At 37.9% G+C, this 15,188-nt stretch overlaps 1 protein-coding gene and 1 pseudogene across 1 annotated transcript; one reads left to right on the forward strand and one right to left on the reverse strand.

Annotated features, from left to right (window-relative positions):
* The first annotated feature begins 928 nt into the window (after positions 1 to 928).
* Positions 929 to 6,953, forward strand: LOC107665536 (peptidyl-prolyl cis-trans isomerase D-like; annotated as a pseudogene).
* Positions 6,954 to 7,031: 78 nt separating this feature from the next.
* Positions 7,032 to 14,990, reverse strand: LOC107665535 (electron transfer flavoprotein-ubiquinone oxidoreductase, mitochondrial-like). The gene is made up of 11 exons (XM_016456450.1): positions 14,765 to 14,990; positions 13,737 to 13,818; positions 13,432 to 13,550; positions 12,164 to 12,241; positions 11,714 to 11,860; positions 11,157 to 11,297; positions 9,258 to 9,401; positions 8,994 to 9,162; positions 8,678 to 8,860; positions 7,293 to 7,514; positions 7,032 to 7,117 (listed from the first exon to the last, which is right to left on the reverse strand). The coding sequence occupies exons 1-10, from the start codon at positions 14,984 to 14,986 to the stop codon at positions 7,324 to 7,326; spliced, it is 1,476 nt and encodes a 491-aa protein (XP_016311936.1). The 5' UTR covers positions 14,987 to 14,990; the 3' UTR covers positions 7,032 to 7,117; positions 7,293 to 7,323.
* Between the last annotated feature and the right edge of the window lie 198 nt (positions 14,991 to 15,188).

A 15,188-nucleotide genomic window follows, 5' to 3' on the forward strand; every position in this document is an offset into this window, starting at 1 on the left:
CAGGGGCATAATAGGTGCCCTTTAACTAAATGTGTTACTTGTCATTTCTTTACAATTAATTGTCAAATTTACTAACAATTTCTGATTGAAAATTGTTTTTTTTTTCAGTACAGTCATTCATTTACTGTATAATAAATATGTAATTAAAGGGTCATGAAACTCCCCGTTTCAGCACTGGTTAGTTCTCACTACAGTTTTAAAAAATGTTAAAAAAGTGGCCGTGGTGCGGAGCGGAGTGGGAAGAGGGGAGACAGACAACGCACACACGCGCTGTTGCACCTCTGAGAACTTGTTAGGCTTATTCTGCTGCATTTATATAAGCCTTTTGACGGCTTGTGTCACGGAGCTGTAAAAACGGTTACACTCACTAAGTGAATGAATTGCGTTTGTGCTGAACTCTTATTACAAAGCAAAAACAAATAATCTCCTTCCTTCGATCCATGAACGTTTCTCTCAGTTAATGTACGCGATCTCACAGTCTGAAGCGTCTGTCATAGCAAATCAACACATGCTGTTGTGAATAATTAACCGAAGCGCCTTCTCATAGCAGGATAGGAACACGCAGTCTCATGAATAATTTAATAGACACCGACGCGTCATCGATGTACTATAGTCCTTTGCCAAGTCACAAATTGTGACGTCAACACGAGTATATATATATATATATATATATATATATATATATTCATATATACAACTAATTCAAAATGTTAATAAAACCTATAATAGGATCTCAGTGATACTAAAATAAAGTTGACATAACATGCCTAGGTAAAATATGGAAAGACGTTTGGCTGATTTTTTTAATGTTTTCATAAATATCTGACTATGAATAGCTGTAAAACCTTATATATAGGGGTTTAGTTTATTTTTTACTAGACTCCAGAGCAGTAGAGGGCGCTACACGCTCACTTATGCTTCAGTCACAACTTTACTAGTGGTTTCTTTTCAGAGAATATTCCAGACTAGGACCCTCTTCCCTATCAAAATCAAAGAAAATGTCAAACCCAACTCCTGTAGCCAAGCCTGGAAACGCAGACAACCCTCGGGTATTCTTTGACGTAGATATCGTTGGTGAAAGAGGTCAGGATCTTTTGTAAGAAGCTGAATGACTGAATGCTTGTGTGTCCTGCCACATGCCTGTAACTGCTCAGAAGAAAGAATAGATGCAAAGAACTCAACCACGTGTTAGTGAGTGTTTGCTGTAGTATATACGAGTCTCTGTTGTGCAGTACATTTTATGTCCCCTTCATATGGGTTAAAATATTGTCACATTAATCAAGGTTGAAATCGTTTCGATTATTTTATCACAGTTGAGTGTACATTAACCTGAGAAATATTACAGGCGTTTCTTCATTATTCCCCTTTTATCTAACCGGTATGTTTCCGTAATATCCCTAAATAAATATTTTTTGTCAGTAGTAGAGTTACTAAGTAACAATAAAAATACAATATACAAAAAGGCAATAAATAAGAGAAAAGATGACAGCTCTGCGCATTTGTACTCTTCTGATAGTAACTCCTTTGCAGATTAAACCGATTTTAAGTTTTGATTATTGATGTATGTAAAGCAGACTCAATATGGTCAGATTGGCAAGATTTGATATGCATGTGAAATGTACAAAAAGGTTATAGGTCATTGAACAAATACAACAACAGGCAAAATATATAATATCTACAGCATAACCAGAGATCATTGAAGTAATCTGATAATTCATTCCTGCTGTTTTGATCTCTTTGCAGTCGGCCGTATAGTGTTTGAGCTCTTTGCTGATGTGGTTCCTAGAACGGCAGAGAATTTCCGTGCTCTTTGTACCGGTGAGAAAGGGATCGGTAAAAGCACCGGAAAACCGCTGCACTTCAAGGGCTGTCCATTCCACCGCAGTGAGTGAGAATATTTAAACTATACAACCGGAAGTCCACTTTCTATAAAACAATCTTATTCAGTAATCAATAATATATACATCTAGTGATCACAAATATATTTATACAGTTCTTTTTGTACCCCTCAGTCATCGAGAAATTTATGGTCCAGGGTGGAGATTTTTCGAATCAGAATGGAACCGGAGGAGAGAGCATCTATGGGGACAAGTTTGAAGATGAAAACTTTTACTACATGGTACTACAGAGCTACTTTGCTGTGAAGGATAGTTCATCCAAAAATAAGAAGACTCACCATTTACTCCCCCTCATGTTGTTCCAGTCCTGTAATGCAAAAGTAGTAGTTAACGCTTCTCTTGAAAATTGTGGAAATCATGCTAAGATTCCGGTCACACCACCCTCCCCAACAGATGTCAAACCTTGTTTGATGCACATATTCGCTGACAGAATTGTCATTTTTTTGGTACATTTTTCCTTTAATCAAAGCCGTCAGTCTGTGTAATTGCTCAGAAATTGCTAGGAGATTAAATAAACCAAACACAGCACTTGATCTATCTCCCTGCGGCATTCACTAATTTCCTGGTGTCTGCTCGGAGGAACAAATGAGAAATAGATAAACCTTCTGTATGTCTTGTCAAATGAAGTGATGCTCTATTAATCCGGTTGTCTTTTGCCCCCACCAGCATGACAGAGAGGGGCTGCTCAGCATGGCGAATGCCGGCCCCAACACGAATGGCTCACAGTTCTTTATAACCACGGTTCCCACACCACACCTGGACAGCAAACATGTTGTCTTTGGCCAGGTGCTGAAGGGAATGGGGGTGGTGAAGATGCTGGAGGGGATAGAAACAAAGGACGACAATCCTGTCAAGGTGACAACTTTTACTCCTTAAATACATCAATGCGTTGCAACATCTGCCTTCATGCTTAGAAATATGTAGCGACAGAGATCTTAACCAGTCCTGAAGGACAGCTATTTCTGAGATCTTTCTTTTACAGGCATTTAGTCACCCTAATCAAGATTTAATAGTCATGAAATTTAGTCTGTCACATGTTCTGCACAGGTGAACTAGCTTAGTGTGATAAATGATTGTTTTGAAAGAAGACGTTATGTGTGACCATTTCTCTCTCCAATAAGGAAATCGAAGGAGTATTTTCCTTATTCCATTGAGCAACTGAATATTTAGATTGATTGTAACTGTCATATCTGTATCTCTCTCAGCCCTGCATCATTGCTGAATGTGGAGAACATAAAGCAGGTGATGACTGCGGCATCGCACCTAATGACGGCTCAGAAGACGCATACCCAGACTTCCCCGAGGACTCTTAACATGGACTTTAAAGATGTCATTATATTTCTGCATTTTCACTTGCATATATCCTATATATCACCTGCACCATAAAATGCAGAATCACTTTAACTTAAACACATTTAGAGTTTATGCTCTATAAAGGAAAAAGGAAAGTCTTAGCTTTATAATAATACTTTTATTTTTACTTATACACCACTGCCGAATTATAATAATTATTTATATTAAAATAAAATATTTATTTTAAAAATATTTATATTAAAATAAAATAAAAAAATCAATTATATTATTTATAAATATCAAAATATTATATATTATTATATAAAAATTTCATATATATAGCCAGTAAAAATAATAATATATAACATATTACAATGTATTATATAGTATGATAGCTGAAATGTGATTTACATGCTAAAAATGCAAAAAATAAAATTTTTTTACATTTTCTTTCAAGGCAAACAAAGTCTTGTCTGTGGCAGAGGATGTGAAAAACATCGGGAATAACCTCTTCAAGGCTCAGAACTGGCAGTCAGCCATCAAGGAATATTCAAAAGCTCTCAGGTGAACACTTGTCGAGTTTGCCATTAAGCCCCATTTTTACATTACGCTTGCACCGTGACATTAAAGAGACCGCTTTTCACACTTGATTTCAATTTGTCAAACCTTTTTAAACATGCTGTTATAGCTGAGTTTTCTTTCCTCAAAATGACTCATGTCATGATGACGTTCCCATAAGTACCTGTTTGATATGCAAGATTTCTAACTGTAATCTAAAGTTGAGCGTTGCTATACAACACTCTGACTGCAACATGTCTGTATGCATCATTGTAACTAAGCAGTGTCACTGAAGGTTATTTTGGTCCACAGGTATCTAGAGATTTGCAGCAACACCTTAGATGATGATAGTGCCCAAAAGAAGCTGGAGCCCACAGCCCTGAGCTGCATTCTCAACACGGCCGCCTGCAAACTCAAACTGAAACTCTGGCAAGAAGCTATCGAGAGCTGTGATGAGGTAACATGGGACCTTCTGACATTGAGCTGACTGAACGGTGTCCAGTTGCATCGGGGTTAGAGGATATAAGAAGCAACGGGCCTTGAGTTGTTTTATAGTGACATATTTTAGATATTCACCACGTCTCTCTATTTAGGGAACAGTTGAAATGGATTCAGATTTCTTGAAAGGACCTGAAGTGTATTTTCTTCTGGTTTGTCGGGTGATTGTGATGTTTGATTTATTATAACGTTTTTTTTTTTGTTTGTTTTTTTCAGGCCCTGGAGCTGAACCAGACAAACACGAAAGCGTTGTTCAGGAGAGCTCAGGTCTGGCAGGGGACTCAAAGAATTCAACAAGGCCATGGTACCCACACTACATAGACAGAAATACACATTCATCTCACTCTAAATCAGTTGTTCCCAAACTTTTTCAGTAAAACAAACAGACTACGATTCTCAGAAAAACTACCAAAAGTTGCAGATTTTGCATTCAGCTTAAAGGCAACTGTTAATTCAACATTAGTGCTTTCCGTCAACTTTTTTTAAATTAGCCACCAAGATAGTTTGAGAACCACTGCACTAAATGCCTCAACGAAAACAATGAAATTCTGGCATTATTTACTCACCCACATGACGTTCCAAACCTGTATGACTTTATTTCTTTCCATGTAGGTAGAATCTGGATTGGAGCTTTCAGGCTTCAAAAAAGGATGCATTACGAATAATCTTAATCTTTCACAGTTTCATTTAGAACTAGTTAAAGGGATACTCCACCCCAAAATGAACATTTTGTCACTTTACCCCATGTTGTTCCAAACCCGTAAAAGCTTAGTTCGTCTTCGGAACACAATTTAAGATATTTTGGATGAAAACCGGGATGCTTGTGACTGTCCCATTGACTGCCAAGTAAATTACTCTGTCAAGGTTCAGAAAAGTATGAAAGACATCGTCAGAATAATCCATCTGCTATCAGTGGTTCAACCGTAACGTTATGAAGCGACGAGAATACTTTTTGTACGCGAAAAAAACAAAAATAACGACTTTATTCAACAATTCGTCTCCTCTGTGTCTCTCCGCATCACTGTAGCGCCATTTTGGAGAATAACCACTGAATGCAAGCAGCGTACGCTATTCTGTGTCAGCCGCGCTGGTGATGCGGAGAGACACAGAGGAGACGAATTGTTGAATAAAGTCGTTATTTTTGTTTTCTTCGTGTACAAAAAGTATTCTCGTCGCTTCATAACGTTACGGTTGAACCACTGATGGCAGATGGATTATTCTGACGATGTCTTTCATACTTTTCTGGACCTTGACAGTGTAATTTACTTGGCAGTCAATCGTACAGTCACAAGCCTCCCGGTTTTCATCCAAGATATCTTAAATTGTGTTTCGAAGACGAATGAAGCTTTTACGGGTTTGGAACGACATTGGGGGTAAGTGATTAATGGCAAAATTTTCATTTTGGGGTGGAGTATCCCTTTAACAAGACTTATTATTCAGGAGAACCATTTAAGTCATTAGTAAACTACATATTCTCTAGGTCACATTTTAAGGGCAATTACTGAGTTTAGAGTATTTGGATGTATTTAAATGTCTTACAAAAATATAAAATTGCATCAGTTTACATGAGTTTGTTTATGGGCATTGGCTTAAGAGCAGTAATTTTTTTCTGTTTTTAAACTGCAGGTTGATCTGAAGAAAGCACAGGAGATCGCACCAGATGACAAAGGTTAACCAGCTCTTTACAAATCCTTAATTTTGTTTAAAAACATCTTTATGATTATGATTTGTAAAAAATTAGTTTTTACATTTCCCTTGCCCTGGTTTCAGCAATTGGAAACGAAATGCTGAAAGTGAAGCAGCAAGTGAAGGAAGAGAAAGAGAAAAGAAGATTTACACCAAAATGTTTGCATAACGGAAACTGCAGTGACCTCACTCCACACCAACCTACCTGCATATGTTTACTTTGCACTTGTGTCTTAGTGTTTAAATCTAAAGCTGGGTAAAAAGGCTTTGGAGTCTCTAATTTAGGATATATGCCATGTGCAGTTTGGAAAGAAAGTCATATCGTCTGCTGTGTTAGGAAACAATTTGTCTGTCAGTGAAGGGACAGTTTCAGTGCATTTTTAGTGAACTGATTTAAAGATGTCTTGTATTGATTACTGTTTAAGAAAGAATAGACTGACTTTAAAGACTATAATTTTTTTTGTTTCTGGGTTCATTTGTTTTAACTGCTGCTCATTCTATCAATCGATGATGAAAAAAGCTAAACTTTTTCTTTGTGAAATGAGAATCGGTCATGTCATTTGCGTGAAATAAAACAATGGATATTTTCAGGGACTTTTGGGTTTGTAGTTCTAGAAAACATACCAACAGATTGGAATAATTCATTTATTTCTACCTGTTACAGTTACCAAATTTGACAATATATACAAAACTGTCAGTTTACAGTTAACTGCATCATGGTGAGCTAAAAACGTCCACTAGTTGTTAATCCAACATGATCCTTTTTCTTCTGTGACATTCCTTAGACGTTATATATAAAATTCTTTCAAATGGTAGAGTTTATCAAAACTGAAATTTGCAACACCACTTTATGTAATTACACTTAAAGCTCATATCAGACAGGATATGAGGACATTCTGTTCCTTAGGCACATCAGAAGGGCTCTCAAGTCTTTAGAAGCTTTAGCCCTGAAAGTTGAGTAATGTGATTTTGAACTTGTGCGATGTACCCCAATAATAAAAACGATACGTAATACTGAAATCACATGCCATTGTAAGCTGGTCCTCCACTGCCCTCAGGCACAACCCAGTTGATGTTCTGGCTGAGGTCTTTGATATCACAGGTCTTACAGTGGACACAGTTCTGTGCGTTGATCTGTAATCTCATGCCATCGCCTGTCTCTAGAGGAACATACTCGTATACACCTGTGGGACAGCAGAGACAAAATGTCTAAACACTGGCAACTTGTTCAGCAGGTGTCTTCATCAACCTCATACTATCGAGCCTGTTGATCTTGTATTATTGTGTGCAACCGAAAGGCTAATTTGCAGGTTACCATTGACTCATTGCTAAGTGCAGCAGAGTGGATTAGTTACATACCAGCAGGACAGAACCTCTGCTCTGGGCCGTCTTAAACTGCAAGGTTTTGGGCCACAGGAACACTGTCATCTTTCAGCGTCAGATGGGGCAGCTGGTCATGCTCATGATTGGTCCCGCTCAAGGCTACAGATGACAACAGATCAAAGCTGATCTTCCCATCAGGCTTCGGATACTCGATGGGTGCACAGTCCTTAGCTGGCTTCAGCTGAGCAGAGTCCAGACCTAGAGAATATTAATTTGTTTCCCATTAGAAATAAAATACAAATGAATGGTGACTGATATCGGACACCCACTGCAGTAGTGAACTGAGAAGGAGTCTTGCATAGCAACGTGTCTGACTATCAGCATTAAGTCTGGCCCACACCGAAGCTAATTCTGTCTAAGAACTGCCTGCTCAGACAGGAAGGGGCCCTCTGGCTAGCCACAGTTAGTTATTTGCATATACAGTGGGTACGGAAAGTATTCAGACCCCCTTCAATTTTTCACTCTTTGTTATATTGCAGCCATTTGCTAAAATCATTTAAGTTAATTTTTTTTCCTCAATGTACACACAGCACCCCATATTAACAGAAAAACACAGAATTGTTGACATTTTTGCAGATTTCTTAAAAAAGAAAAACTGAAATATCACATGGTCCTAAGTATTCAGACCCTTTGCTCAGTATTTAGTAGAAGCACCCTTTTGAGAATACTTTCCGTACCCACTGTAGAAGCAGGTGAATCTGAAATGAGACAAAACTTTGAAATGAGAACAAAGCAGAATATACAATTGTGCTCAAGTATATGTTGTTCAAACAATATTCTTAAATAAGGATTAGAAGCCTCCAAAAGTTTAGAAATGCCTTGGACGAAGTGAGGTTTTGGACAATATCAGAACATTTATTTTTCTACATTTTGAATTATTAATATTTTATTAAAGTGTTTATTAAAACACAAACTATGAAAAGTCATCAGAAAGTTGCAAGGATTTATGCTAATATAGTCTAAAAACCCATGCACTTCTAGTTTCTCAGCTCTTCACAGAATTGCTTAAAGCAGCAACCGAGTATCAAAATTATTACATGTACATGTAACAGTAAATAGCACTTTGTGTAAATATTATTATTTGTAAACAAGAGAAGTAAAAAACAAATGTAAGTAAAAAAAAATGCACTCTTATTGTGTGTGTGTATATATATATATATATATACATATATATATATATATGTGTGTGTGTGCGTGTACATATATATATATATATATATAATAAATACAAATACATTGTACTGACTTTACAGCTCATAATACTGAATTTTCATCTATTTGCAATATTGTCTTTGATACAATGATCTAAACTAAAAGCTTGTTATAAACAAACATTTCATAAAGTGTTTCTTTGTTCTTACCATTATGTTTCAGAGTCCATGGTTCTTTTCCTCTCAAAAACCAGTAGAATATTCCAGTGTACAACATCCCTCCGTAGAGCCCAAAGTAGTTATGGAAAGATGGTCTGATGTTCCTCACAGCATACAACTCCTTCCAGATCCAGGTCTTTTCCAAAGCTTCCTCATATTCAGGAATATAGAGACCTAACAGAAAAAAAAAGCACACAAAAAAATTCTCTGTCTAGGACACCTGAACACCTTTTAATATGCTGAGAATATGTTTAATACTCTGTGAGCTACACCCCAGCTAATTTGCAAAGATGTCTGGGTTGGCTACCTGCTGTTTCTGACTGCAGATTCTCATCTGTGATTCTGTTGAAGGCAGTCTCGGCTGCCAACATGCCACTCTTCATGGCTGTGTGTGTGCCTTTGATCTTGGGCACGTTCATGAAGCCCGGACTACACCCTATCAGCATGCCGCCTGGGAACGTCAGTTTAGGAATCGACTGGAGGAGAGATCATGGATGTGAGAAGTTAAACAAGAAAAAAAAAGACAGAAGAAGAATTTAAATTGAGAATTTCAAGTCTGGCACTGGCATGCCTGGAAACCTCCTTCGTTGAGGGCTCTGGCTCCATATGCTATCCTGTTGCCACCCTCCAGGGTAGACATTAAAGAGGGGTGATGTTTCCAACGCTGGAATTCCCTGAACGGGCTCAGGTAAGGATTAGTATAGTCCAAACCTACCTGAGGAGACATGTATGAACATATCTGCAGTTCACCATAATAGAATAACTGCACTGACCCTTTGCAAAGCTCCACCCTCCTTGCTTACTGTTGCCTTACAGAGAGCTGAACTGGATGATGACATCACTTAATCATCAATGAACTGACTTTAGCTGGAAAAATTACTCTTTGTTATTGTCCTCTTGCATTATTGACAAACTATTTTCCTGTTTGACACTGTAAAGCTGCTTTGACACAATCAGTATTGTATAAAGCGCTATATAAATAAAGGTGACTTGACTTGACTTGCCTGCTAAGATGAGCCGAGAGAAGGACTACAATATAATAGTATTTGTCCCAAATACCCTACCATTCAAAAGGTTGAGGTTGGGTTTTTTTGGTTTTTCAGTCTCTTATGCTGACCTAGTCTGCATTTATCTGATCAAATATACAGTATAAACTTTAATATTGTGAAATAGCCTTTTTCTATTTTAATATATTTTAAAATGTAATTTTTACTCCAGTTTTCAGTGTCGCATGATCCTTCAGAAATCATTCTAATATGCTGATTTTGTGCTCAGGAAATATTTCTTATTATTATCAATGTGGAAAACAGTTGTGCTGATTAATATTTTTGTATAGGATTCTTTGATAAATAGAAAGTTATTTAAAGGGTTAGTTCACCCAACAATGAAAATTCTGTCATTAATTACTTGCCCTCGTGTTGTTCGAAACCCGTAAGACCTTCGTTCATCTTCGGAACACAATTTAAGATATTTTTGATGAAATCTGAGGGCTCTCTGACCCTCCCATAGACAGCAGGGTAACTACCACGTTCAAGGTCCAGAAAAGTACCAAGATGATCGACAAAGTAGTCTGTGTGAAATCAGTGGTTCAACTGTAAAGTTACGAAGCTACGAGAATACTTTTTTGCGCAAAGAAAACAAAAGTAACGACTTTATTCCACATTTTCGTCTCTACTGCGTCACTTGTGGATGTGCGTTCACGACAGTATCATGACGCGAGCGTGTGGCGGCGCCGGCACTGACCCAGATCCGACGTGATGATACTGTCGTGAATGCACGTCCACAAGTGACGCAGTAGAGACGAAAATGTGGAATAAAGTCGTTATTTTTGTTTTCTTTGTTCAAAAAAGTATTGACCCGTTGACCCCAGACTTTAGAACAGTAGTGTATCTCAAAACTGCAACGCCTCTGTTATCAGCTCAGCAAGCGGATGAAATGTATTTAGGGGACAAACAATTCAGAGCAATCATGAGATTTGATTTAGTTCTGTCAATCAAACCCTGCACTGTATGTCCAGATAACTGTGACCAATCAGACTGAGTACCATCCTGGGCCATGACGACATTGGATAATAGCCGTCATCACTGCGGAACTCCTCAAGACATCTGGAATTGAGACCATTTTCTACGAATCAGAAGCATTCCGTAACATGCCTCTTTTAAAAGTGATGGAAAAAAAAATGTAATTTTGATATGCTACATTATCAGCAGGATGAGAAAATGTCCTCATGACCCTGACCAGGAACAACTTCAAACTTTGAAATCCTTTTCATACTCTCTTGCCTATCGTTTTCACCCATGAAAGAACATGATGAATGAGGTCAATAATATCTATACAGATCTAAGCATTTGGACAAAGACATCAATCCAGAACATTCTGCTTTAAGGTAAAAGCTTCAAAGAGGACTCTTGCGAGTCCAATGAAATACTTCAGAGTTTGACCCAGAAGGCTCAGGAATAAGATGACTTACAACAAATCCCAGGGCCACCAGTGGTTCTCCCTCATTGAGGTGGTACAGGAAGGAGCCTCCGTATGTGTTCCTGTTCAGAGGCCAGCCAACCGAGTGCTCTGCCCGTCCTGGGCGCCACTTCTTCTCATCAATAACCCAAAGCTAGAAGAAAGCAGATTTATTATTATTATTTGTATATTAAATATTGTTTATTATGTTTAAAATTATGGCTATAATATAATATAATATAGAATTTATATATTTCAACAAAAAATATATTTTATTACACAAAACATATCTTTTTCTATGTATGTATGTATATATATATATATATATATATATATATAGCAATTGAATACTAATATTAACACTACATGCTAATGAGACTAAAGAATAGTTCATTAAAAATTGCATCAAGCTTTTTAATGAAAGCAATTAACCCCAAACGTTAAAATGAACTAACTGATATCACTACAAATGTTGTCAGTGAAAGAGAAAGTTACATCAATCTGAACATGGAAATATTCATGTATGCTATGCATGTTTAAAACATCATCCAAGCGAGAGTGTTTTTGTACCTCTTTGAGACCGATAGCATACGTCTGCGGTTCACAGTTCTCCCTGAGATTGAACTGCTTGTAGAGTTGCTTGGCCAGATGTCCGTGGCAGCCTTCCCCAAACAGAGTGACCTTAGCGTGGAGCTCCATGCCTCTTTCAAACACATCCTGGAGGAGTTCAACAGAGCGTGAAATGTGGTGTTAATAGCACACGAATATGCTATCTGCATAGCAGAATCACTTTACCCACCGTTACCCTTTTATTTTTTCCTACTGCAATATTCCGCTGTAGTTCAGAAAGTCATTTAGCCTTGGTGTGAACATTCAATGGACTGTTTTAGACTTGAATTATTTTTCTTATGAATATAAAATCACATAAAAGGTGTGTTTAGTTGTATGTGTATTTAGTGCATTCGTATATTCTGCTCTGGAGCGGATATTGACATATACAACCTAATGGTGATGACAAACCTTTGGAGAGCCATCTTTACCAATACCAACATCATTGGTTGCAATTCCCTTCACACTTCCATCCTCATGAAACAGCACCTGTGTAAAAAAAAAAGAAAGGTTGATATCTCAAAAAACTTTACATCCCACAATGTGGCTTATTTTAAATGTTATTATTATTTTTATTTATTTGTTTATTACTTTTATCTACAGCAACTTACAGAACCCTTATAAAGCATTTCCCTGTCTTTTAACCAATTAACTTCTTATATTCCACGACTTTTCAGTTATTTTCAATTGCTGTATATTTTAAAAATAATACCTTAATAGAGACTTTATACAGAATATATACTGCTTACTACATGAAACAGCAGTCCTGAAGCCTGTTGCATGAAGCCTGGTTTCAGTTTTTACCCAGGTAAGTTCGCATTTAGTTTGAGCAAACTCTGAGTTTTCAGTCTCTGGAAGATGGGTTGGTTTTGAGCAGGTTTCGTCACCATGGTAATTTACGCTACACGGCTACCCTGCTCCGAAGCAGGTTTTATTCTGGGTTAGAAATCGCAAACTGGAAACTGGACCAATCAGCTGTAAGCAAAGTGACATCTATCTGATGCAATAAAGCCACTCCCCTGTATCTCTTGCTTCAAATTAAAGCAGTTTACGGTGAAAGAGTTTTAAAGACAAAATTGCCCATCTTTTGCTGCTAATATTCATATTATATGAATTATAATTATTTGCTCAAACTTTTACTGCAGCAACAGTGTTTATTCCTGCCTTGTAAATGCATTTAAATTCATTATATATTTAATAATGACATCCTTAATCTTCAACAGAGAAGTGAATTGCGCAGACTCTTGCGAGAAGTGAATCAAAACGATGCTATTCTGTGTGACTGGCTGTTTGCTACACGTGTCACCCTTTAAAGTGCAAGCACCCTAGAGTTAATCACAAATTCTGGATCAAGCTCTAAGTTGACAGAGAACGTTTATATCGAGCTTTGTGAGCCCGCTGAACCTGATCTAAACAAGGTTGGATTTGTTTGGTTTTGTCAACATTAAACCTACTCTGAAACTCAGAGTTTGTTCAACTAGCTTTATGCAACAGGCCGCTGAAGTTAAGTAACATATTCCAGGTTATGATTATAGTGCACTGATCATCATGTGGGGTTTGGACCTACAAGTTACCAATCCAGACCTTTAACAAGTACAGAACATCACTCACAATACAAATTACAAGTACACAAGCAGGCCTAAATAATATAAGCATTCAGATAAGGAAGGCAATCTGACCTCAGCTGCAGCGTAGCCTGGATACAGCTCCACTCCCAGCTCCTCTGCCTGCTCACCAAGCCAGCGTACAAAATTGCCCAGACGAACTAGGTAATTTCCATGGTTATTCATTGGAAGTCCTGTTCACAAATTGCATTTAATAGAATCCATGTGACTCAACCAGTCTTAAAAAGCTTTAATAGTTTGTATAGGTTACAAAACCATTCAGGACATAGTGGCACATGTAGACCATATATATTTTCACATTATGTAACTCTCATTGTGTGAAGCTCTTTAAGTCTCTAAAGTGGGTCTTATGCACCTACCAGGCAATATTGGAACGGGAATGCGGTATTTTTCTGTCAAAATGGAAAACTTGTCCTCTGTAACTGGAGTGTTCAGTGGAGCCTGTTAGACACAAGTCAAAATCAGTGTCTTGGCCATCATGGGCATCTTTTTTTGTGGTCCATGTGTCATTTTTAAACATGCTTAAAAAATTCAGGGAGTCGGCCCAATTTTCACCAGTGTATAGGCTCTCCCATATTACCAAATCACATACATCCACATCACATACACTAGAGCTATGCATATTAATTATAGCTCAGTGGCTACTAGGCGACCCCATATCATGCAGTAACAGACACACACACACACAAATCTCTCTAGTTGTTTTTGTTGAAAGGAATGGCTATGCTGTTCTCTGCTGAATGTGCTCCACTAAAGGTGCTTCTGAAATAAATGAGGGTGCTCTAGCCTTAATACACATCTATTTTGTGCCATTCATAGCTATGGCACAAAGAGCACTCCCTTTTATAATCACTAAAAAGCTGTCACTCATTTTAGTTCATTGCGATCTCGCAAAGTTAAGTTATAATCAATATAATCAGCTCTCTACTACACTGTTCAATGAATCTACTTTTTTTTTACATCGCGTCTACATTTTGTATTATGATTCGCAAGCATGCAGAATTCAGTGCTGGACAAAACTCCAGGTTTGCGAGCGGTGAGTGGATTCTAACATAAACGCCTCTTTAATTTAAACACCCCTGTGGGACAGGGCCAGTCCCTGCAATTCACCAAATCTTTTGCACACATCTTTTAATTTTATTTTCATTTTCTATCTGAAGCTATATAGCAGCAACATTGAAAAGCTCTATATCTCTGTTTAGCACGAAAGCTCAAGCAATTGCCGCCGGCTTGCTGTGCAGTACAGTCATGGCGTGAACCAACTGACTTGTAACGTGTGCAATAGCTCACGACCTCCCGAGCGTCCGAATTCGCACCGTGTACGTCCGGATTGTGTGTTAAGAGATCCTATGTGTGGTACAGTATGCATGTGTGTGTTTGTTTGTACCCCTCTCTCCTTCCAGTCTGGAATAAGCTCATTGAGAGCAGTAGCCTCTAGACAGGCTCCAGATAACGTGTGAGCTCCGATCTGAGATGCCTTCTCCACCACACAAACCCGCAGCTCCTTCTCATGCCGATTGGCCAGCTGCTTCAGCCGGATGGCTGCTGACAGGCAGGCTGGTCCGCCACCAACAATGACAACGTCTGCCTCATCAGCGAAGCGTTCCATTTCCACTCCTGAACATATGAAAACAGACAATCACAGTGTCAATCACAATTATCTGTTTTTAAAGGGGTCATATGATGCGATTTCAATTTTTCCTTTCTCTTTGAAGTGTTACAAGCTCTTGGTGCATAAAGAAGATCTGTAAAGTTGCAAAGACTAAAGTCTCAAATCCAAAGAGATATTCTTTATAAAAGTTCAGAGTCAG

This window comes from Sinocyclocheilus anshuiensis, unplaced genomic scaffold, assembly GCF_001515605.1.
Source record: "Sinocyclocheilus anshuiensis isolate Anshui unplaced genomic scaffold, SAMN03320099.WGS_v1.1 scaffold607, whole genome shotgun sequence".
Lineage (NCBI taxonomy): Eukaryota > Metazoa > Chordata > Actinopteri > Cypriniformes > Cyprinidae > Sinocyclocheilus > Sinocyclocheilus anshuiensis.

Coding starts and splice junctions, on each gene's coding strand:
- LOC107665535 (XM_016456450.1), bottom strand. CDS start 14,986: ATGGAACGCTTCGCTGATGAGGCAGACGTTGTCATTGTTGGTGGCGGA. Junction 13,819..14,764: donor CAGACTGGAAGGAGAGAGGG/GTACAAACAAAC, acceptor TGTGTCTAACAG/GCTCCACTGAACACTCCAGT. Junction 12,242..13,431: donor CAGGCTACGCTGCAGCTGAG/GTCAGATTGCCT, acceptor TTTTTTACACAG/GTGCTGTTTCATGAGGATGG.